Raw genomic sequence first — 24408 nt, 5'->3', positions numbered from 1 at the left:
CGTAGAATGTCAAATGTTGATTCCAATGTCAAAGGAGGAGATGTGAAAGAATGAACTTAGTGAAGACTCAATCGGTCGTTGTGTGTTCAGTCATATGTTCAACCTTCTTGACCACTTAGATTTCATGTTGAAGGCAACTTTGTTTTGACAATCATTCTTTTTATTTGCACGCTCGCATCAGAATTGGGGTTCCCAGATGATGTCATCCATATAATCAAATCAACATGGAAAACGAGAAATGTGTGTGGAAGAAGGAGAGAAGAAAAGGGATTTATTGAAAGAAGGAGAAACGATGAAGACAGGGGTTACACGAATCTAGTTTAGGTCGCGGTGAAATCGCCGCGCGATCGCCATCTACATTGCAGTGGAATGATGGCATGATTGTGCGCATTTCAAAGTAAACAGTAAACGTTTGATACACCAATCATTGACAAGCAGACCTGCTGACATCACACGAAGCAGCTGTTTATTTCTGTAAGTCCAAAGATCATTCTTATCACGTTCCGCACACAGTCACGGGTCACAAGACACAGAGGTAGTGTATCGTCGACCTTTGTACAACTTCGCTCCCAACAACAGGAAGTCGCGCAGAGTCTACTAGCTGTAGATACTGCTTCTTCGTCTGTCGCAGTTTTTAGTGTAATTTATAGCTGCTGTGTATAGAGAGGAGATGTACCGGTGGCCTGTTGTGTGTGTTCTTCTCTGTGTGCTGGGACTCTGTGGTAAGTGGGGAACTAGTCTGGGGTTGACATAGGCACAGTTAGATTGCAAAACTTTGTGAGCTACATTTTTTTACCCCCATGCTTTACATAATGTCACAGGTTACGTGGTATTCTGCATATATTAAGCATATAATAGCACGGTATGCTGCACAATACTATATTTTACGAATGGTAGGCCCCAAGCATATGTTACATGCGGTCGAAACATTGTTAAACACAATGACAACTCAAAGTTAAAGACAACGTATTTCTCACAAACTTTATATAAACCAAAAAATGTCAATGCGGAAGTTATACAGACTTGAATAATCGCACAAGTAATAACCCGGAGGCCTATAGCCTGGTATCCAGTCGCATTATACCTCCCGAGTCTCTTTTGTCCTCTCCAGGCTGCACATTGGCGGAGAGGACAGAAGAATTCGGGAGCTATGATAAGGCTTGATACCAGGCTAGGGAGCCCAAGCCTACATCGTGCTAGAGTACGATCGCGCTGCGACCCTCCAGCGACCTAAAGTGTATTTGCGTAACCCTTGACATTGTAATGTCAAGCAAAAGTTTAAAAAATCTGACTGAAAACACAACAAAACACATATAGCGTAGAGCCATTCATTTGTTTTAAATCTATGAAACTGGCTGGGCGATTTGGCAACTAGCTCGGTCGCAGCGCAGTCACAGCGAGGTCGCCACAACTTGTGGAATGGGGGGCATTATGCCACGAGCTCGTGTGTTAGCTTTTATCAGATACGTACCCGTTCACGTCTAAGACCCCGTTCACACTCAAAAAAATGAAGCGGCTTCAACGTGGAAGCCGCTTCAACGTGCAAGCCGCTTCAAAAAAATTACGTTCACACTCATTTCAGACAATCCGATTAATCGCACACAATTCCGTACTTGGACTTCAGGTACTTTTTTACAACATTGTTTGTAGGTTTTCTCAAACCCACTCTTAATAGTCTTACATCATGATCCAGAGAGAAAGCTGTTCAAAGATATGCTTGTTTTTTGTGATTTTTTTTAGCTTGCTGTGTTTCCTCTGTCTTCGCGTGATAAAAAAAAGCTTTGTTTGCTTCCCATTCCACTTGCCTTGACCCTACAGGGTTTTTTTTGTCTTTCCAGACATTATCATTGGGCACAAAAATCAGTAACGTGAGCAAACCTGTCAATGTGGCGTGTGTTCCTGCTCCCGATACCTGGATATATAGCCTCCAACAGGGGGCAAATCGGAAATTTGCATAGAATCTATCCCGAGTTGCGTTCACACTCGCGATTTCAGCCAAGCGGCTTGTTCACAAGTGTCTCAAACTACCTCCCAGGGATGGATTGCAAACGAGCCGGATCGGTGACAATCCAAGCCGCTTGGAGCGTTCACACTCAAGAAAACGATCCGGATCAAGCGGCTTCCACGTTGAAGCCGCTTCATTTTTTTGAGTGTGAACGGGGTCTAAGTCGCCATAGTTAGCGTTCACGGCCTAGCAAGTTCTTGCCTATTGATGAGGTTTCTGTTTGTAGCATCTGCGCAGGTGCCACACAGGGAGATCAGCAAACAAGCCTTCTCCATCCATACTAACGAAGTGCAGGATTTGAAGAAGGTAAGGTGTCAACAGAAATGGAGCGTGTAATGTCCAAAAGTGCACATGTGGCATTTGTGAATGTTCCTTGATGTTTTGGACCACAGTTTATCTCTCAGTAGTTGCTATAAAACAATATGGTAACAAGGTTATTGCACATTCTTAACCAAAGCCTAATGGCAGGTAACATGAAAGGGTGATGCGGAATACGTCATCTTACATTCTTTTTATGCCATATCCACAAAACACACATACACCTATTTCAATGCAAAATACGCCAAAAGTTAAGTCGGTTTTGTCGTATATCATTACATGTAACTTCCCTTCTAATTCAAGCAGAGAAAAGTGATAATTCAGATCTTGTTGGTTTGTATCATAACAATAATAGTCTATGAGTTTACTGTTTCTTCACACATTTTGTCTCAGTGTCTGGAGTGCCTGAGTTTAGGGGAAGCGGTGCGAGCGGAGCTTGGCAAAAGCGACACCCAGCAGTTCATAATGAAACTGCTGGAGAAGGCATGCATGCTCCTGCCTACAGCAGAAAGCTCCCAGGTGAGCCTATAGCTAGCGTCATTGCCTTTGGCAAGAAGGTTATGTTTTCGATGTGTTGGTCTGTCTGTATATGTTTGAACAGTATAACTCGAGGAACCTTGGATGGATCTCGGTGATATTTGGTTGGTGGGTAAGGGGTCGAGAAAACGAAGGTCAAGTTTGGTAATGGCCCCCTAGCGGCTTTGTAAGGTATTAGAGCGGGACATTGTTTGATATCGCGTGATGTGGACCTGCTGTAGTCATGATTTTCGAGAAGTACATTGTATTACATTGGGAAGTTCAAATCAGCTGAAGCAAGTACGTACGCATCATGCCGCATATAAAAATTTATTCAAGGATGATCTTTTGAATATGTTCAATGTACAAATACATCATGGTACTTGTGCATAAAGTTGTTTTGCATTTGCATTTGTCAATTTTCAGCGTTTCTTATAGAAATGCATGTCATTCACTGCAGTGTTTGAGCGCTCTTGACAACGTAGGCCCAATGTTCATGGCATACCTGCTTGAAAAGCTGGAACCGGCCGCAGTCTGTCAGGACCTGGGGATCTGTGACGCTTCAGGTCAGGCCAGAGACACTTTTTATGAAGAGATTGTGATTTCTTTACCTTCCCCAAGAAGGATATGTTTTTGTAGTGTTTGTATATGTATGTGGCTTAGCAACATACATCAATAAGCTACGGATGGATTGTCATGAAATTATCAGCAGACTGTCCCTCTGCTGCAGTGCTTGCATGTGTGGCCCCAGTGCTATGAAACGGAGATGGGCGCTGGGCCCGGCACATCTCACTGATGTATGCGCAACTTTAGCTTTACTGGTAGAACTACTGAACTCATAATAGCCTGACTAGATCAAGCTTCTGGAAGCCATTCCACTGGCCAAGTCTCTAGGGGAGGAGACCCAATCAGCCTCCGATAGGGAGAGATTGTGTTGAACAGAAATCTTTTTAATCTATCTCACATAGGAAGTGCACTGGCAAGAAAACACAGCAACGACTTCAAGGTGAGTTAGCAACGATATTTTCTCTAGTACGTACCAATTTACTTAATGTATCAACAACAATGGGACAAACCTTATATACGATGGCTTTACAAAACCTTCTCATTGCAGAAAAAAAAACTTCAGAGAGACACTTTGTCTTCGACTCTTTCCAAAATAAATAACATCGAAAACTTAGGCTGTATTTCATAAAAGTTCTTATTATAATAGCGGTAGTCCCTTGTTTCATATTATGTGGCCATCGCTATCTTGCATTGTCTTGATACTTTTTTTCAATAATATTACATGTTGCAATTAGCCCTGAGGAAAGAACTTGCAGCTCAATGTGCAGATGAGTTAAACGGGTTTGAGATGACTTCAATTTTTTGCGACGTCTTAGGAACGGAGCAGTTAGTATAGTACTGCGAATGAGTTGCAAATATTCTAAAGAACGCATACCTGGGGAATTCATTTTTGGCAATACCTTGTGAGATCGGTATTTTTACATAGGAGGGAAGGACTGTATTGCTTGGTGTATATTATAGGCGGTAGTTTGTACACGCTGTAACGGCGTTTCACGATGTTTAATGCATGTGCTTTCGGAATGTTATAATAAATACCCATATGTCTGGCAGGGCACGAATGTGACGATTGAGTGCCACCTGTGTGAGATGCTGGTCACCGCTGTGAAGGACGAGGCGGACAGCTATCAGGTGGGATCCTACATCCATTCAAGTCACATTTCCACTCGACGGCGATCGCGCTGCGACCTGAGACCTAAATTGGAGCCATTTAACCCTTGGTTTCATACTTTGAATATTATTCAAGATGTAAAGATATGACAACAACCCCAAAAAGGCGCTGTCTTTTAATATGTTTTATCACTGACATTTATTGAGCGTCAAAGTAATTAGGTCGCAGTAAGGTTGCCGCGAAGTCGCTGCTCGAATCGGGGAGAATAACGCACGGTATGCTCCGCTGAAATAAAAAGTAAATCAAATAACGAAATTGTAAGAAAAAGCCAAGCAATAAATTAAAGAAAAACACAAAGAATGAAAATTAAGAAGACAAAACGAAAACTTTATCCATATAGTTATATATGCACAACAAAGGTTTTCATTCCTCCATTCGTTACAGTGGTACATTAAGGGCTTCATGGATGACTTCTGTGCGCGCCTGCCGGTGATAGTACAGGGCGAGGTACGTCTTAAAGCTATATTTCTCCATATAAACTACACCAGTCACCCTGTATGCCATATCTAACACTGGAATTTACTTATATTCTAGACGATAAGCCTAGACTGTAGTATTGCAATATTTTACGTTTGGGCCGCTGTGCGAACTAGAACCAGTCACTATATCCCTGAGGTAAAGAACCTTGTTATCCGCTATATTCTATACGGCTTTCAAAAGAGTGATTCCTTCTCCATGTTTGGTTCCCAGTGTCAGACGATGGTGGACGAGAAGTACCCCGACGTCGTGAAGATTCTGGACCAGATCCTGGATCCGCAAGTCGCCTGCACCTTCCTCAAGGCGTGCCAATAGAACAATTAAAGACACCTTCATAATACGAGAGAGTAACACACTTATCAACAAGAGCTATATACCACACACAGATCACAACCTTAGCATGTCCAGAACACCAGATATGAAATCCGGAAGTTTCGCTTTAGTACCCAATAGAAAGCCGTTAGTAGGTCCATTCATTCAACTTTCGTTGTCCCGATCTCTGCCCACCTACCGAATACCATAATGATCCATCGACAACTTCTAGGACTATGCTTTCCAGAAACACACGCACAGAGGCACACATACAGACAAACAAACACCGAAAACATAACCTTCTTGGTGAAGGTAATCAGAAAGCCAATGGGATTGGGTGGCTATAGCTAGCGATGATGATAGCGAGAAGATTTTAAAAAAGACAGAACCTTAGAGAGACTTGCTCACTGTAACCTAAACCCCACGATATAACTGGCATGGCTAAAGCTAATCAGAAGCAATATCTAAAGTTACATATAATCTGAAACTGAAGTTCAGAATTCGCTGTCGAAAGTACATACAAACGTGCGTTGAAGTAGTTTTTAGTCTCTCTTTCTCCAATTGTCTAAACAACTGGATACTGTCTCCTCAAATAGACAATTGATGAACATTCAAAATGACTCTGTTTGGGTAAATAAAGATGGATACAGCTATTGACTTAGATGTGTTAGTCGATCCGCCATAGCTCTCATTGGTTCTCTAACTGCTAAATTGTGGAGTTAGGATCGCTCTATCGCCATACTTACAGCAGCAGTTTTCTTGTGATAATCAAGTCGCTAGGTGGCGCTGAAAACGAGCGAAGTCTTTGCCACACACACAGCACAAAGGTCAAGAAGAATAAAACAAGTGCTTTTAAAAAAAGCTGGCGTTTCGTCTACGTTTATGAGTGTGAACTGTCTTTTTCTTGAAGTAAAATCTGTTCACTCAAGGGCTGTTGCGTCTATAAGAAAAATTGTTATTTTGGAAAGGAGTACTGTTTAATAGCTGGTCTTGGCTTACAACTTTATTTTAGATGTACAATAAGTTCATTATAAAATCTATCAATATACTCAGGTACTTATGTACACTTGAAAAAGCACCATCAGCACTGTGACAAGATTCTATCTAAATTGACTACCAAATGTCAAGCAAATATCCAAACCAATTAACAGCTACCTCATCTCTATTATACTGGTTTCCGCATTTACAACATTTCTTCCTTGTTTTCCTGGATAATTTTGCTAATATTCATGAAAATTTCCATACTTTTGTGTCGAGCGATGTGTGACTTTCCACATCCGTGTTGTCTGAAAACTTCTGAATGAAGTCGATACTGAACAATGGAGCATTTGCTACTGTAAGAAAGGATCGCTGTTTTTGATGGAGTTTCATGCAAACAACATCAAGAGCCTCTGTTTACATCATGAATAGTAGTTTAGTGGCGAGTGTTTTGCGAGAATCATCTTACCGCGCATAGGAGCCGCTGCACGGTATTTCCATTACCATGAACAGAAAAATTCGAATGCCGGGTTTGGAATCTATGAAGTCCTGTTCATAAGACAAAGGCCTTGCATATATGAAATGAATACTAGAATAAATAGAAAATGATACATAAAAATATAATATCAATAAATAAATAGAATATTTATATATTATCTTCAATATTCAAAAAGAAAAAAAATCCACTCTCGGTTTCGAACCAGGGACTTTCGGATCCGAAGGCGTATATCTGAGTGTACATCATGATATAACCTCACTACATAGTATTATTTATTTCGATTTTCGGTCGCTTTCTTGATAAAATCTTTTTTTTTTCTTGTGCAATCTTGTGGAATAGATGTTATATGGCCATTTTCCAGGATATTGAAGTCCGAAACCACAATGCAATGGTATTTCCGAACATACAGTTATAGCAGTTGCATGCGGTCGTGTTGAACCAAACCAAGCACCAAGCATGCATCCATGCATCGAAGCAACCATTGAAGGTAAAACCCAATACATTGCGTTTCGTCGCCCTCTAAAAATGCTGTTTCGTGGAAAGAGCAAATAACTGGAAAAGAAATCTCCGTTGTAATAGGGTTGAAGAATTTTGTAACCCCCTTTTTACCCACTTCAAAAGGCGATTATTATGTTGTTTTTCTTCCGGCCAGGTGTGGATATAAATCTCCTCAGATTTGGACGCACACCTGCACCGCATTGTCTTGCTGCCGTTTGCGTTACCATGGAAACGAAATAAGGGGTCTTTTGCACATTATATAAACATTAAGACTTAAAAGATTTCATTACAACCTATCTTCTGTAACAAAATCATGAACTGGTTCACTTAATCATTAGATACATGTTGTTTTTAGGTTCGACATCTTGTTTTGCGGCTCAGTGAAACGATTGATATACTTATCTGTTTCCAATTTAGTCTTGGTTGGAAACTGCGAAATATTCTGCTAAGAATGAAATGAGAGCTGTTTTATGAAATGATTATTTTCTAGAGACGGTCACCACTAAATTCTGTATGATCCGTTCGTAACGGATGTTAAAGGCAACCTAATATCATTCTGGTTCAGGGCTGTAAAAGTCATTCCTGGCACATTTCTACGTAATAAAATGAAGCAACTCTGTTCCATTCCATGACAAAATGCATGGAGCAAAGATTTCATATCGCTGTGTCAATATCATTGCCTTATCCAGAATACTGCCACTTGTAACTCCATAATAATGCTTAGGTTGCCGAACAGTACCACGTGGATAATGGATTTTCCAAACAGGGTATTACCGGTCATTGGTCTCAAAGGACGCAAATTGAGAAACAAACAAAAAAAACACGACCTAATTAAGCATTTTTCAATTTTTGTCTTCAGGCATCGATTGTGTTCTATCTTCTCTCCCTTTTCCGAATACACCTCAGGTGTTCAACGCCTTTGGTTTTATTGAACTGCATCCAAAAACAGATTCATTCTATTCAAGGAACACGGTTACATAATCCATGTGTACGTGCATGACGTGACTTCTGAAAGCCCATCTTTAAATATGGTCTAAAAATAATCTGTCTAATCGCTCTTTATGTTTTGTGCTCTATGTTTAAAGGCTAAGTGATTTAGAAATGACGTAAACAGCACAGGGACAACTTGCATGTGAGGAAAATTAAAGGATATGAAGGATATGGAGCTGTTATTAGATTATGTGGATGAGAAACGTTAAGTGGTCGCATGGGTGTTACGTATCGGTAGTACATGTATTGGAACTAGTCACCTCAGGACTGAGCTGCGCCCTCTTGTGGCCAACGTTACATCTGCAGACGCAGCTTTTCCATTTTGATTCAGCATTTAGATTTATTAAAATTGCAGACAATGTAATACATGGCAAACCCAGTCAGCTTTGCTGATATTGGGTGCTAACACATACATATACATTTACACTTCTCATAGAATACACATAACTAACTTAAATGGTTAACGTATACTTCTTTAGACGATTGGTGTGAGCTGCTGGACAGTGATGGCTAAGACTTCGCGTTGGTTGCTGTAAAGCGGACAGTATAGGAGACAGTGGGCATATATTTACCTGACTTCTCTGCAATCATCGCACAATGTTTCTTATTGTCGGTGACAATTTGCATGAAGAAAACCGGTCTGCCGAAACACCACAAACGACCATAAACAACCACAAACGACCACAAACACATCTAAAATCTATTTCTGCGAATAGAGTTTGCCAAACATATTGCTCCTTTGAAATCTCGAAGAAAATTAATTTTCTATATTTTCAGATGAAATTAAACTTATCTCAAATTCAATGCAAGAATTTGCCAAATGATTAATACCACGTGTAGAGGAATCGTTATGACCTTCCAAGTAAAGGCAAAGGTATTCACATAGCTTGAGGACAGCGGTCGTTATCCGCTTTACCTAGCCCATCCCTCTCCTCCCACTCCCTTTCACCTCCCCAACCGAAGTTAGGTACCAATATTACACCTGGGTGGAGTGAGGAAAACCGCCTTTCACAAGGGAACAAGGTCAGTCAGGGGATACGACCCAGTACCTCTAGGTCCTTGGTCTAGCATACGCCATTACGCCGACATGTGATGACGTCGATGATGACCTTACTTTAGCCCCAGCGCCCGTCTTAAGCAGGTATTGTTCTGAGTAACAGGGCTGGAAAAGCCCAACCGAGCCTTATCGGAAGTCTTGTCTTTAGCTTGTATGCTGAAGGTGCGGTAAACCCCTTTGGTTAAGGATGAATTCATATAAATATCCTCCAGCTGTAAACATAGCACGACGTTTGTGCTAACTTCTGCCCACTCGATAATTACTCGAGGCCAGCTGGGCGGCCTTGAGGAAGAGGATGCAGTGCGAAAGTGATGACGTCGAATAGTTTGCTGTTCTTCCCGATGCTTAGTTCGAACTGGTGATTACTGTACTCCAAGTAACGTTATGTAGTTGCTTGCTGAACCTACCCGAATATTTGAAACAGACTATAATATCATCTCAAAAACTGACTAAACTAAAAAAAAATATAGTCTTCAAATGATTTGTAAGTGAAAGAAGTCATCGCCATCGGACAAAGGTGACCGCGCCATCATTATTGTTTACCTAACATTGTGGAATATTTCTCATTCCAAGAAAAGCACCACTCTAAAAACACTAATCACAGGTGTTGACATTTGTTTGACACTTGTAAACACAGCGGACATATTTCTCAGGTTATGCTCGTACCTGGGCATTTTAAGCCGCTACAGGCAGGACAACTTTGCCTCATTTGAAAAGCCGCTACGTGTCGTATGGCTGTAGCTCAATGGTAGCGGCCTCACAGTTGAGCTCTTGGTTCCAGTTAGTTGGCAACTGGGAGACCCCGGTTCAATCCTAGGAAGGTCATCTCTGTAGGGACTGCACCTGCTTTTCGGAAGTGACGTACATTTTTGTAAAGTGGGGTTCTCTTGTTCTGGGGCACCTCGAGCACGTTAAAGGGGAAGGGCTCAGAGCAAGGCCTACATGTAAAGATATCTTAGTTACCAAGTTACAAAAACTGGCCGACCTACACGTCACAAGGTGAACTACAACAAACTGTGTATTCAGTTCGAAACATGTTTCAAGAAAACAAGATTGAATATGTTTACGATCTCTTGTTTTCAAAACTTGTCACTAGTAAAGTTGACCGTGGCACAGGCAGGGCATGTTGGAGTGAATATGGGTTGTATCTTTTGATGTATCCCATCCCGTGCAGATAAGGGGTCCAGAGAAGACTACGAGATCACAGTTTGTTTCAGGACTATTCCATGAATGAAGGCATTTAGTGTATATGTTTAGTTCAGGTCACAACAAAGACAAAATATACACGTGTTAGTTCCAGTATCATAATCTAGCATATGAGCTCAGATTCTCCTCGCTTCTTGGTAATGGTGAAACTGTAGAATTGTATTGGTTTAGCTATAGTCGGTTTCAAGAACTTGAAGAAACCAAGGATATAGTGTCCTTGTCCTTGGTTTCTTCATGTGTTTTGGCAAGCCAAGGATTACATATAGAATGTCCTTGGCTTGTCAAAATGCATGGAGAATATAAATGTTCGGTGTTGCTCATTGCCTAAACTGAGGGAATATATAGTACAATGTATATTTCATGTAGTATATACCTACATAGCATACATGCTCAATGACAAGCCTTCTCCACCGACTGACAACTCACAGACCCCCAGACGACTGATGACAATGATATGATATGTAACAGAGCTTTCCTTCCACGGTGCAGACCGCATAATTAACTGGAGACAGTTTCTTACAAGACATCGCACGGGATGATTAGAATGTTCCGGTGGCGTGAACGCTTGTGTCACGTGACACGTTACCATGGAGACGTATATTTGCCTTGCATGGACGCACAGGAGGTTTGGGATTTCTATCGTTCTGAGGAATACTTGATATTCTCGCTATTGTTTCATTTCTAATATTTATGACATTCAGAAAGTCTATCTGCAGATTCTTAAACCATATTTTAAAAGAGGTACAATATATTCTATATTTCCGATTTTCAGTAAGACCATAGAGCTTTCGTAAGATGTAAGTCAGTCTCTAATCTCCTTGGTAGAACGTCATCGTTGAATAATGTTAACGTTACATCGAAGAACATATGTGCAACACTTGTTTGCTTGTACGTATAGTGGTAGTAGACCTTACGAAAGTCGCTCTGGCGATAAACTTTGGTGCAGATGGCTCTTAATACAGCTAAGTATTAAACAGCTACTATATCGCTTAAAAGTACTAAAAAGCTGCACATAGTAAATCGTGTGACTTTTTATGATTGTCCCGGCACTGGGACGACCCCAGCAGATATCCTTGACCCTGTTATACAGTGGATGTAGTTTGCTGTGCAGGGTGGACCGTACCCGTGGGTTATGGATGTTTGTGCTAAGTGTGCTCTCAGTCGAGGTGTCGCCGGTGTCATCACGGGTCACAGGTTCCATGTTTGTCGTCCATTTGTCAACGTCAGACCTCTCCTCTTACCTGGGCGCCATCCCTTTACCTGGGCGCCAGAACTGACCGCAGGTATGGCCCGTCACTTCACGGGCACTGGGCTGAGATTCTGCAGACCACAACACAACACAGCGACAATGTCGGGACAGAAAACAATTGTCAAATTGACAGCAGCGACGCATAATTAGTTATGAGGAGTGGTGACATAGATTTCATGGCGCCAGAGGAAAACATGTGTTATGTCATACTAAAAGTCCCGAACGTCGGATTTGGCGCGCCTTTTCTGTCTCTCTGTGGACTGATTTTGGGACCCTGAGGTAAATATTTAAGGTCATTGAGGCGGAATATTCGTGACATCTATTAGAGATACTACTTTTAGTACCATGTCAGTTATTGCTAGATTGAACGTCACGTGAAATGCATAGTGTTGAAACAATTATTTCTGTGAAAAAAATGCAACCTAAGAACATTTTGTGACGTTCCACTGAATCTGTCAAATTTTTGTTGTTGTTATAGGGTCCATTGATCTTCAACAGGAAGTTAAGAAATGAGAAAAATATGCAGGTGAGGTAATGTAAATAAGTACAGCGTCCTCTCGCTTCTCTCATGTGGCGCCAAAAACTGTCAGAAGACCAATCAGAGCCTAATGTGACGCACAACAGACTGGTAGTTGAAACGGAACATTAATTAGTATGTTACAGTTCGGACGATTATGCGGGAGACAAAAAAGGTGCGCCTTGTAGTGTACTGTAATAAAGGAAATGTTCCTATCGTCTTTTGTTTACAATGGCAGTCAAGAACTGTTGGATACCACGAATATTCCCATAATATAGTCTTCTTTTTCAAATGACTGTGGGATGGTTGCAACAAAATTTGATGCGATTGATTCAATACTCTTTCATATCTTGTTTGCAAATTTCTGATATTTTCATATTCATTAATTTTCAAACATGTCCACTCAAAGGACTCTTTGACGTGTAGGGCATATTGTCAAGTGATAAACTCACGTAGCACATCATATACATGTACATTCTGCATCAAACTGTCTAACTCCAGTCTTTGACGAGGAATGAGGTATTTTGTGTTAGATATCACAGTTAAAACTCTGATCCAGATGAACTATCAAGTTAACGTACTGTATGCATTTTCTAATTCGCCTCTCAGTATCTTTGCACACTGTTTCTAACTTAGAGTCAAACAAGGTCCCATGATATCTATGACTCTTGAAGAGTTCCTGAGGTCGGAAATCAGCCACACTTACGATCCATGATCGTTCCGGACATTGGGTGCCCCCCCTCCCCACCCACCAGTTCCGCTGGCCCTTTGACAGATCGTTCACTGTGCGTTTCACGATGATTATAGGTTAAATCGACTCGCCTTTTAGCCGGGAGCATTTCCTGCGTATCTGGCTAATATAATATCTTGTGTTTATGAAAGGACGTTTGATCGGAATAATGACGGGGTTTGGCCAGGTTAAAAACTGTCATTTACCTGGGAGTACAGACAATGCACTGTTTTGTTTGTGATAAGAATTTTAGATTTTAAGCTTGTGAACGACAAAATGTAAATGTAACCAACACAAAACGCGAGGGAAATGACAAGCAAAAATACCTAACTATTGCCTCAATTCTACTAGACGGCGATATTGCTGCGATCTAAATTGGATTTGTGTAACTGGAATATCTTTCAAAATATAGAAGTATTACTGAAAAGACACAAAGTGTTTTAAAAGGCGTTTTTTTTTCATGAAATGCTCGGAGCGGTTTGTCAAATATTGCGGTTGCAGAGAGATTGCTGTCATAGCGGAATGGGGTATAATGTAAAGTAATTCTCCGCTGAAAAAAAATGAAACAAAGAACGAAATTATAAGAAAATCCAAGAAGTAAAGAGAGTCCATATCAAGAAGAAAATGAAATTATGAAGAAAGAAGAAAGTGCACTGGGAAGATAGAAGAACAAAGGTAACACGGACCCAGGACATTATATAGGAGGGCATTATATTTTATATTCCTATATAATGTCATTGGATCGAAAGAAGAAAGATTTAGGAACTTTTACCCACCCTCCTACACACGATCCTTTAGTATGATTTTGTCTTCTCTCATTTTCATATCATACGGACGGTATTTTTTTTTAACTAAACGATATAGTAAACCATTGTGGTAGTTGTGTCCACAGCGAAAATGCCACTATTATACTGTTAGATGAGAAAGAAAACCATCTTTCTGTAAAATAAACAAAGACAGCATCGGCGGTAACAAACTTTGTTGTCTTCTCACGCTTACGTGCGTGTTGACACACCGAACGAGCTACGTTTCTCAGAAAACAGCGAAATCGTCTCAGACAGGCCGTCTGTCTTCTGACACGTCCCCACATCAAACAGCAACTCGTACTGTTATCGTTCAGACGTTGACAACTTGCGATTGGTTGCGAATTAGTCAGACGTCACAGATTATGATAACTAGCGCTGACAAGGTCGAGGTACGATTGAAAACGGTCTGGCCACCAAACGAGGTTTCTGATGAAACTCTGTCTTGTCTCTGTTTTCTTGTTTTGAATGAAAATTGCATGCAATGGTATAATTTTGTATTTTTTGGTATCTTACTTCATCTAGAATGGCTAATATATATCATATAAGTAACGTTATACATTTTGTTCAACTTCTTCTCGCTTCTTATGACAGCAATGGTGTACAGATGGACTGAGCTTATGATTAATTCATGGTTTATCTAACTGAACAAATGATATGAATTTTAAGTGCCATGAAATATCGAAAACCATGGAAACTACAATTTCAATAACATACTGTGTGCAATCAAAATATAAGTCATATTTTAGTACTGTACTTGTAATCTTATGGCAATTTTTAAAAGCATTTTTCTTAATGAGGTGTGAAACGTTTTCAACATTAGTGCAGTAAGGGCATCGTCAACTTTTAGTCGCGAAAGCATCTGCGATGACTTACGGGGTTGTTTCTTTTCGTTATTGGACATTATTCCCCAAGAGGAAAAACAGGAAAATGGCAGTCGCTTCAAGGGACCGGGAGTAAAGACAGTATATGTAGACTACAAAAATACCCCTAACGTTTTTATCGCCAAAAAGGTTATCTTTTCGGTAGTGTTCGCATGTCTGTCCGTCGGAGAATACAAAAACTCTTGGATGGATTGTCTTGATACTTGGTATGTCATATATGTGAGTAGGTGTTGATGAGACCTTGAAACGATTAGATTTTGTGCCCCCTGGCGGCTTTCTGCGATACTCCTGCGGAACTTTCAGTTTTTGATACCGCTTTTTGATATGTGAGGTTGCCAATAATCAGATACAAACAGTAGAAAAGACGCCTACTGCAATAGCGGTATTTCAAACGTTTATAATGAAATGAATATCGTTGGAATAAATGAGATTGAAGAAGAACGTCACTTTATCATGGATTGTTTACAATATGATAATAAATGCATTAAGCTTTCTTGCTTTTTGTTCAAAAGAATCCAAGATTCTATCCTACAGATGTATTCAATTATATTCTAGGAGAACAAGAACCTTGAACCAGTAGTGTAAACGACACGTTAAACTCAATGTGTTGATATATTATATATGCTTGTTTGTAAGTTACTTTATTTGTATCCTCTTGTTTGTATTTATGTACAAAATTTATGTGCGTGTATAGATGCATTAGACATTACCAAATTCGCTGTACTTTTGTTATGTTGGTTGCACACTTGGTCTAATTTTCACAGGCGTTTTAGTCGACTCCAATTCGCCTAAAACGAGTGTGTAAAACGACCCTATGTCCTAAAGGACAGACGTCGAGAATTAGCACATGAAGGAGACAAGTCACTTGTCGTTTGTGAATATTTTTCATTGTTTTTATTGTCAACGAAAACCACAGACTTCTGTACAGTAAACCTCCGAACTCATTTAAATTACACAACGGGAGAGAGTATTATTTACAAAGAGGCAATCATATCAAAATAAAGTTATCTGCAAGAGCACATCTAAATAAATACAATCTAGATAAATAGATCTCGAGTATTTTGTAGTTTACACAGCGTCGACCGAGTCGAAAAGTCGACGTTTCCGCGCCCCTGACACATATCGATTTTATCTTCAGTGTTCAGTCCAATCTGCATTGATAAAGGGTACACAAAACAGCAAACGTTGAAAACTAGATTTTGAGGTATTCGTCCATGCGGAAACTTTCAAGCTGTCATTTGATTGATATAGTGATTATCATAACGCTTCCGGCAAAAAAACTTATTCTCGCTTCCCTTACTCAGCGGCAACCCTATAGAGTACCTCACTAGAGCTTTGGAACAATGATAGCCTATGACATTACAGACGAGGGTCGTCCGATACTTTTCTATTATTTCAGTAGATCTGAGGGATTTTCTGACACATCGCTAATGACAGGGGCGGTATCCCTCAAAGTGACGGGGGATTAAAGCCAGGGCAGATTTGTAACAGTTTACTGAGTCCAATGTGTGCTTTGATGCGTCCGAAATTCGAGCGGGCGTCTTTCCCTGCTGCCTGCTGCTATAGAACAACACTTGATATCTGTCCGATAAACTCCTGTAGGGGGCGGAAAGCTTCCCAACGCCCGGGATAATAATGTCCGTCTCAGGTCAGTTGTTCTACTGCTGGCACGTGTACAGTCTAGGTTTCCCTTCCACGACGACGTCTCTGCTCGGTCGGCAGGAGAGAGCCTCCTCGCACGGGCACCTCTGGAACAGCTCTCCGGGGACCGTGCGCTTGTCCGGCCGGGTACAGGCGTCCCCCTGCGTCAGCATGGGCTTGCACACCTTGGAGAACCAGTGGCGCGCGCAGCACAGTCCCTCCTGGCAGTCGGACGACCTCAGACACCGTGACCAAGCTGAACCTGAAGAATTAGATAATACACACGGTCAGCGACGATTTTAAACAAGTGCGAATACTTCAGTAATGTCATATCTGATTTTTGCCCGTCATTTCTTAGTCTTAACTAAGAAATGTTTTAACAGATAATAGTAAAGTGTAGCACCAAAAAGAAGTAGCCTAGAGTAACAAGAAGCCTCAGGTTCTTACCTCGCTGAAACGTTTCCTTGGTATCCTGGAAGGTCTCTCGGCTGTCCGCATCCGTCACAGTCTCTGTCACCTCAGCCTCCTCTTCTTGTTCCTCTTCGTTGTCATGACGACGTCCCTCCAGTGCCACTCGTTCCCTGGGTCTGACGCAGATGCCGTTGAGGCAGACGTTGCCCTTACAGCACATGGAGTCGCGGTTACAGCGGCGGCGAAGGCGGCGGCAGGGCAGGCAGACCTTCTCCTCCCTCCGGCCATGACAGAACTGGTCAGCTTCGCACGACTCGTCATCAAAACATCTCACCTACAGGGGAATAAACAAGAACATTTGGTCAGACTAAGAGCGTTGCATACATATACAATACAAGAATACAAAGTATCACATCTTCTTTGTCTAGTAGATAACATATACATGTACCCCTATATCTTCCACGTGACATGACGATAACAACAGTTACCAGAAGGACAACAAATACTTTCTTTGCAAAAGGCGGGAAAAAGACGCCAAGCTTTGAAGTTCAGAGGTGAGAATCATCTGGGTGTCGGGGTCCATTTTTCACAGGTGTATTGTGGACTTTTCCGATCATCTGTCGAGAGTTTTTCACAGTTTACCCGAGAAGTATTGGCGTCTTTTTGACACACTCCGTAATTAAATCCATATATTTGAGGAGATATCTTTTCTGTGTGACGATTACGTTGTCGGTGTCCAATTGTCTTTGGGCATTAGCGTTTTCTGATCAAAGAAAATGCACGTTCCTATAACACGTATTGATAATTAATATTGATATATCAATAACTGTAATAAATCACTCCGTAATACAGCAATTAGTACCGAGAAGATAGGTCGATCATGTTTGGCCGGGTACTAGAGCTAATGTGACAAATAGAAATCAACCCACTAGAAAGGCCGACATTTGCTTGGGTGCAAATACAGCATATTTCAGCCATACCCATTCCCACGCAACATTGGACTGTTCCAAGTCACCCCTGCGCAAAAATGCAATATTTAATGTAAGTTATCCCCAAAAGAGAACTAATATTGTGAATTGATTCCATGTCAAAACAGAGTTTGCCCAATATGCCCCGGGCCCATATGGAAGAATATAATCTTCCACAGGAGCGCCTATGCATAACTGATTGGTTTTTAGAATTGCGGCAGCTCCTATTTTTCCGAGAGTGAAAAAAAAACGCATCTTCCATTCAGAAGATTTTCGTCATGAAATTACATGACGCCATTCAACAATTTCCACTTCGATAACTAGGTCTAAGTACCGTCATAATCTCCTTGTGATGTGGGTGCATTTATTATTGCAGTGAACTTTTTTTAAGCAAGTAGGGCATACGTTTTAATAATTGTCAGGTGCAGGTACTGTGTAGTAGGAGTGTTGTTGTTTTTTTTCAAGCTAAAAACTTCAATCTTCTTCTTGTTTTGTATGAGCCATTACATAAACGGAGACGTCTCGAAATTTTACAAGAATTTTACCACCCTGTCGCTTCATTTCTTTTCTGAAAAATCCCAGGACGAACAAGTTAACTTGATTTGGCTTTATCTATATATTTCATTTTCCTTCGAATTCTTTGTTAAGTATATGCCCCTGCATACCACTGTTGTTTTACTTTGTATGCAATCAGCCATCGGACGTAATCTTGTCTGAGTGTTATAATTTCCTGCTCGTAGCGTGCGAGACCTGGAGGATAGGTGTTTCTACTTTGTTCGGGGGTTTCTTTTCGGAGGTCAGTGGTGATACTCTGGTATTGAGAGTGTTTTATTGGGCTCAAACTCTGGCAGCTTAAAGTTACTTACAATTTGAATGTACAAAGTTTACGTCAAAAAAGAACAACAACAACACTAGAAGTACCTACATTTGTTCGGGGAAAAATACATGCATTCTCGCCACTGTCAAACTTACGTATCAAAACTAAACGCAAGCCGTCCAATTTTCCCTGTCCAAATCTGCCGAAAATGATTGATAGTGCCATGCGGAATGTTGGTAAATTCATCGACACTAACGTTCAATGCACGCGTACCGTCCGCTACCGCTGTCTGAACTCCAAATCCTCGCAAACTACAATTTCAAACCCGGCAAAGGGGACCATATGGCCACTGTAAGGCTGTAATATGCATCTGTTTGTGTATATACGGGATTGCAAGGCCCCGCTTATGAATATTAACTAGCATTCGCCTTTCTCGTCGCTGATTGGCTGGCGTCCATAAAGTAATTATCTCTCGCTCTCCCCAGACCGCTGGCACCTGGCACGTGTGGGCTCTGGGGTCACTGGAGTTCACGGCAGGAAGCCGAAAGAAAACCAATTTCCCCTCAGAAAAGCGCTGAAATTAAGCATTTTAAAGTAGTTTATGCCCAAAATTTTACTTGGATCATTTTACCAACTATCTAATGCCTATCTACACCAAATTTAAGGTCATTCCATTGTAATTCAAGGGAACAGGGGGCCACAATATACCGTTTTGGTCAAAACATGACCTTTAAACTTCAATAAAATCATTTTAGAGGCAGATATGAAAAAATGAGAAAACAGCACCTCGGTATTGACCCACTCTACCCTTGTGCCAAATTTCAGGTCATTCGGTCACGGAACGACGGAGATGAATCGCTTTGAAGATTTGACAGGAGAAAGAAAGAAAGAAAGAAAGAAAGAAACATTACGAATACAATATATTTCACCATACCATATATGGTATGGCTGAAATATAAAAAGAACTAACAAACACATAGGCCACGCGTTCATGTCATACCGACAGATACTTTTCAGCGCCGACATATGAACACACCAGGCGATAATGAGGCGCTCAAAGCGGTTAGTCAGAAGCCGCAAGACATTATAACAGAGCCACGCGTTCACACACCCTTGTCGTGTCGTGTTGCACCTCCTTGCTAATACGCCGTGAGAACGCCGAACAAATCCTCAGCACCTCTCTAGGAAAGCCGCAACACCCCACTGTGATGACAACACCCCCTTTTTTCTCGCCCGCCAGGGAAAGAAAAATCTTCTCCGATATTCCAACCCTCACGCGCGCACTTGCAATGTCATTACTACTGACCAACGGTGGGAAGAACAGCTCGCCGATGTGAACTCGGTAATTCTACCCGCGAAGAAAGAAGGGATTGGCGAGAGATGTAACAACTACCGAGCCTTTAAGACGGTTAAATCTTGTCACGGAAAGTCGCGAGGCTTTGAAGTGTTTCAAACAAAGACCAGGAAAGGCGTCTTCCCGGGGATCAGGTTGGTCCTTACTGTCAAAACAGGCCAGGGAGACCAGTTGAAACGCTTCCGGATTTAGCATTTGAGCCTGTGTGAAGTTGAGGTAAATGAAGGCGTGTGTAGCTCAGCGTCCAGCGGGCCTGTGACGTTTTCGGGGAGGCCGACAAGGTAACAATGGCCAGGGTGGCAAAGTATTATATAAAGAGCCAACTGACTGCGCTCTCTCACGACAAAAAGGAGGGCTAAATGCGAACCCGGTTTAAGAAGAAAGGGGTAGTTTCACAGGCCGTGCCAGATGAAAAGAAAGACTTGCCCTATACCAACTATCACCCGAGGTTCCGGCTTTTCTTCTTCTTGATGCTTTTCATCTTTTCTTTTTTTGTGGGCGACAGAAATAGACACTGTATTTCAGAATAGAAACGTGGCTTTTTAGCGTCTTTGAAGTTCCTTCCCGGAACCCGACAGAACACGTTTCACAGTTTCGGACAGTGACAAGTGAAATCTCGCATAAAACAACTGCCTTTGCCCAGAGCAAGGAATCACGGTTGATGTTTTACTGTTGTGTGTATAAACTATGTGCTCATTACCTTTTACGTGCCTATTTTGGGCTCAATATTTACTTCGGAAATCATCAACAAAGACATTTGTTGTTCCTCACAATACCTGCCAGTACCATAATTATACAAACTTAGACCGCGGTGAGAAAGGCACTTTTGAATTTTTTGGGCATTCAGCGAAAAAGAAGAACGCGTATTGTACAGATTTGTTTGCCTCGTACGACGGGCTTGTCACCAGAAAACTATGTAGCGGAATTCGGACGGTGATCTCATCGATGTTGTCGTTGATTATAATCATTTACAGCCTCATTAGGGGTAAAACTGTGGTTGCCATTGCCCCGACTGGGGACCGAATCGTCCTCCGTGTTGCATCTACATGTACTGAAGAGCATCTCAACTACCATCGGTTTTGTCAACTTTTAAATCTCAAACCACCGCGAGGCGACCTTCACAACCACCCACCACTGCACATTATCTGAACAGCCTGTCTGAAAACAAAATCGCAATGGAAAAGGGTTGGGCAAATTTAGTACAATACTACAAATGCACGTCATGTTTCAACAACTCACAGTTTGTGTTAGGTGAACATGTTGCCAAAACAGAAACGCCGCAAGTGAGAGCAGAACGGGCTGATGTTTAGATTGAAACGGAAGACCTTTTCACGTCTGATGTACCGTTGAAAATAACAGCAAGAACGTCATGACTGGGCGATAGTGACCACAAGTCCCTTTTGTAGTGTGAGCCTCATGTACAGTTAGAACAAATTATTTCATAGACAAGTGCAGCTTACAGTGATCCAGGTGACGTTTTTTTTAATTTGATATTTATATACCCATCTTAACAGTTTACCCGTATGTTTCGGGATGTTAGCCTCGCATCGGACCCTTCAGTGATTTCAACTGCCACGATGCATCACATCCTTCTCCACAGGTGCTGACGGACTAGGATTTGATCCATGAGCCACATGCTGTTTCCCCAACACGCGGGGATAGAACCCGTGTCCAGGGGGTCCGTGATATCAGCCAGACGACATTTGTCGGTGCCCTTATTCTGCAGACTCACGACTAAGCACCAAAATTCTCATGAATATAGGAATAAAAAAAATGAACGACCCCAAACGCTCTCAATATTTTTTACCAACGTCGACGTTGCGCCCAGGCTTTGAACTCAAATACATGCAAAGAATGTGGACACATAGAAGGCATTACGAGTGTAATAAATCTATGTTACAAGCCAAGAGCTATATTTTCTGACCGAGCGTGTCAATAGCAGCCCAATGCTTCCGATGGAGAATTCCCCCAAGGCCTGTCAATATGTAACCACGGCTGACCTCCAATGTAAAGTTTGAAGAAGCCTAACGTCAAAAACGGTTGTGGTAGTTACAGCTAGCTATGAAAAGCTACCAAGCCGGGTTATACACATGAAAACGTGTACTGAGACTCTTTATCGTCTGTCACAAGTGCCCTGGTCGTCAGAAGACGTACACCGGAAAGCCAAACAGCAACCACAAAACACTCTATACGTTCACCAAGAAATAAAAAAAGTGTCAACATAAAGTTATGATGTCAAAAATACCGAAGAATCGCATCAGAACCTACCTCAAATGTTTCCTCCTCTATCTCACGGCTGGCCACGTTCTCCACGGCTGTCGCGTTCCTACCGACCGTCTTGATGTGGTTGGTCGGCGGCCTGACGTTGTTGCTGCCGACGACTTGTCGGACCATGACGGTGATCACGACGGCGAGCAGGGTCAGCTGCAGCATGGAGTTCGACATCGTTGATCCTCAGTAGAAACGAGCAGGAAAATACAAGATAATCCAAGTCTAAGGCGTGGGCGAGTTTCGGGAAGATCCTTGTAGTCGTCGAACGTTGACACGAGAGCGGGAGAGTCGACTTGACGGGACGAGAACAGTGTGGAGACTGGCACGGCGGCAGCCAGACCGGGTTTAAATACCAGCGCCGACCCAATACGTCAACTTGTGCGCTTTTTCATCAGCGCCGCACATGAGAGGACGGGCCGACGCTGTCAAAGATAATCTGGAATAATTTGCTTAATTACCTTGGCCAAACTTTTTGTCTGTAGTGACGGCGGGCGCCTTTGTGCGTTAATTTGCTCCCATGGTTCTCGGCGTGCGCTCAAAAGGAAGAGAAGGCGGGGCCTAATGGTGGTTATTGTTTCAGATGGGGGTTGCGGGTGTGTGTCGAGTCTACTTGTGGCACCTTCCGTGTGAAAAATTGACTGCCTTCTTTATTTATGGCAGCGTTTCACACTTCCTCGCTAAGAGTCGATAAAGTCCCCGAACTACACCCGGACTGCCCTCCTCTCCCATTGGCCTGCCCCTTTTTCCGTCCGCCAGGGTGCGTTATTGTGTAACGGCGGCATGTACAGCATTCTTTTAAGTGACAGCCACTCAATAGCATTCATTTGGATTCAAAGGCACAAAAAAATGGAATTTTGTAAAGACCAAAATGGGACAGAAACAACAAAAACACTCTATGGACGAAAAGAAACGTGGCGCACACTTAGGAGAAAAAAGACACACAAAGAGAACACAGACGCAAAAGGTCATCAATTTTCTTTCACTTGACGACAGAGAAGAAGCGAACTCCCTGCGCTTTGTTGTAGGCTAAGACAAGACAACTATAAAACGGCAGACTAGTGTATAATCATCATTAGGACCGCAAATTCGCTGTCCCTTTGTGCGAAAGAAAAAAGCCAGGGCAGATCGATTGCCTTTGGCTTGTCTCCAACATAAGTGGGCGAGAAGAAAATTGATACAAGTATTCATCTTTTTTTCTCAGGAATTTTAGCCAATTTCTATTCCCCATCCCAGTAGTTTCTGTGTATGATATTGTAAGACAGGGTGTACTTAGAAATAAAATACACAGAAATTAGCAGGGATGTCAGATTTACTTGATTTTGTTGCACTCAAAGTTCATTTGAAGTGACATGTCGGCACGGTGGCTTTGCACAGAACAATGGGTTCAGTCGCCCGTGTGATTGTCGCCATTTTTCTCCCCATTCGCACTGCTGTGACAGAGGTGGTCACATCGGGGTGATAATTAGGGAACGAGGCCCCTGGCGGGCTGAGAACCACGCCGCCGGGCCATGCGGGCAGTCAGCCGGGCGGAAAGCCGCTAGCTGGCGGCACGATCGCTCAGGAACACCGAGGCAACATACTTCATTTTCCCCCACCACCTCAAACCATGTACGACAGAAAAAGAAGGAAGAAAAGAAGCAAATTCTGTGGTAGTATTTCCTTGAAGGGAAAAGGATGTGCGGTTGATCGGACAGGAGGAAGGAGAAGAGGTCCACGTACATCCGTTCCCTTCGAACATGGGTGTCAGACAAGTTCCAAATGTTTATCTCCTCACACCTGTCTATCAGAACAATTTCGTCTGTTTCCCAATGCCCTGTCGTGTACGGGACTCGCCGGACACCTGAATACATGGAGCCGGCGCCAGGCTAACATTCCCGCCGCCAGCTGAGAAATATTCCCTCCCGACTTTCTCACATACTTCCCGACAATTTCTGACCATTTTGTTACCGACGCAATCCAAAAGAATTCGACGCTTCCCTACCCCTACCAGTTCATGTGGAGAGAGCGTCTGGAAAAGGGAGATTCCTTCTAGTTGTATTATTTCCAGCCACGCGAGTCAGACTCATTAGCGTCGCTTGCTTGATTTTAAAAAATAGCCTAATGCCCGGCTTGTCACTAAACATCTGTCATATTAGTCCTCACGATCGTATTTACCGTTGTATTCATTTTCCC

At 42.2% G+C, this 24408-nt stretch overlaps 2 protein-coding genes across 2 annotated transcripts; one reads left to right on the top strand and one right to left on the bottom strand.

Moving 5' to 3' along the window:
• The first annotated feature begins 515 nt into the window (after nt 1–515).
• LOC118412420 (prosaposin-like) lies at nt 516–6026 on the top strand. The gene is made up of 8 exons (XM_035815270.1): nt 516–722; nt 2232–2311; nt 2717–2842; nt 3300–3405; nt 3808–3845; nt 4457–4534; nt 4959–5021; nt 5265–6026. Exons 1-8 carry the CDS (start codon nt 671–673, stop codon nt 5364–5366), a joined length of 645 nt encoding a protein of 214 aa, XP_035671163.1. The 5' UTR covers nt 516–670; the 3' UTR covers nt 5367–6026.
• Nucleotides 6027–15642: 9616 nt separating this feature from the next.
• LOC118412133 (dickkopf-related protein 1-like) lies at nt 15643–22705 on the bottom strand. The gene is made up of 3 exons (XM_035814782.1): nt 22234–22705; nt 16863–17160; nt 15643–16677 (listed from the first exon to the last, which is right to left on the bottom strand). Exons 1-3 carry the CDS (start codon nt 22408–22410, stop codon nt 16433–16435), a joined length of 720 nt encoding a protein of 239 aa, XP_035670675.1. The 5' UTR covers nt 22411–22705; the 3' UTR covers nt 15643–16432.
• Between the last annotated feature and the right edge of the window lie 1703 nt (nt 22706–24408).

The sequence above is a fragment of the Branchiostoma floridae genome, chromosome 3, assembly GCF_000003815.2.
Source record: "Branchiostoma floridae strain S238N-H82 chromosome 3, Bfl_VNyyK, whole genome shotgun sequence".
Lineage (NCBI taxonomy): Eukaryota > Metazoa > Chordata > Leptocardii > Amphioxiformes > Branchiostomatidae > Branchiostoma > Branchiostoma floridae.
The sequence above is the reverse complement of the archived record's forward strand: the minus strand, read 5'-3'. Positions and strand labels throughout refer to the sequence as shown.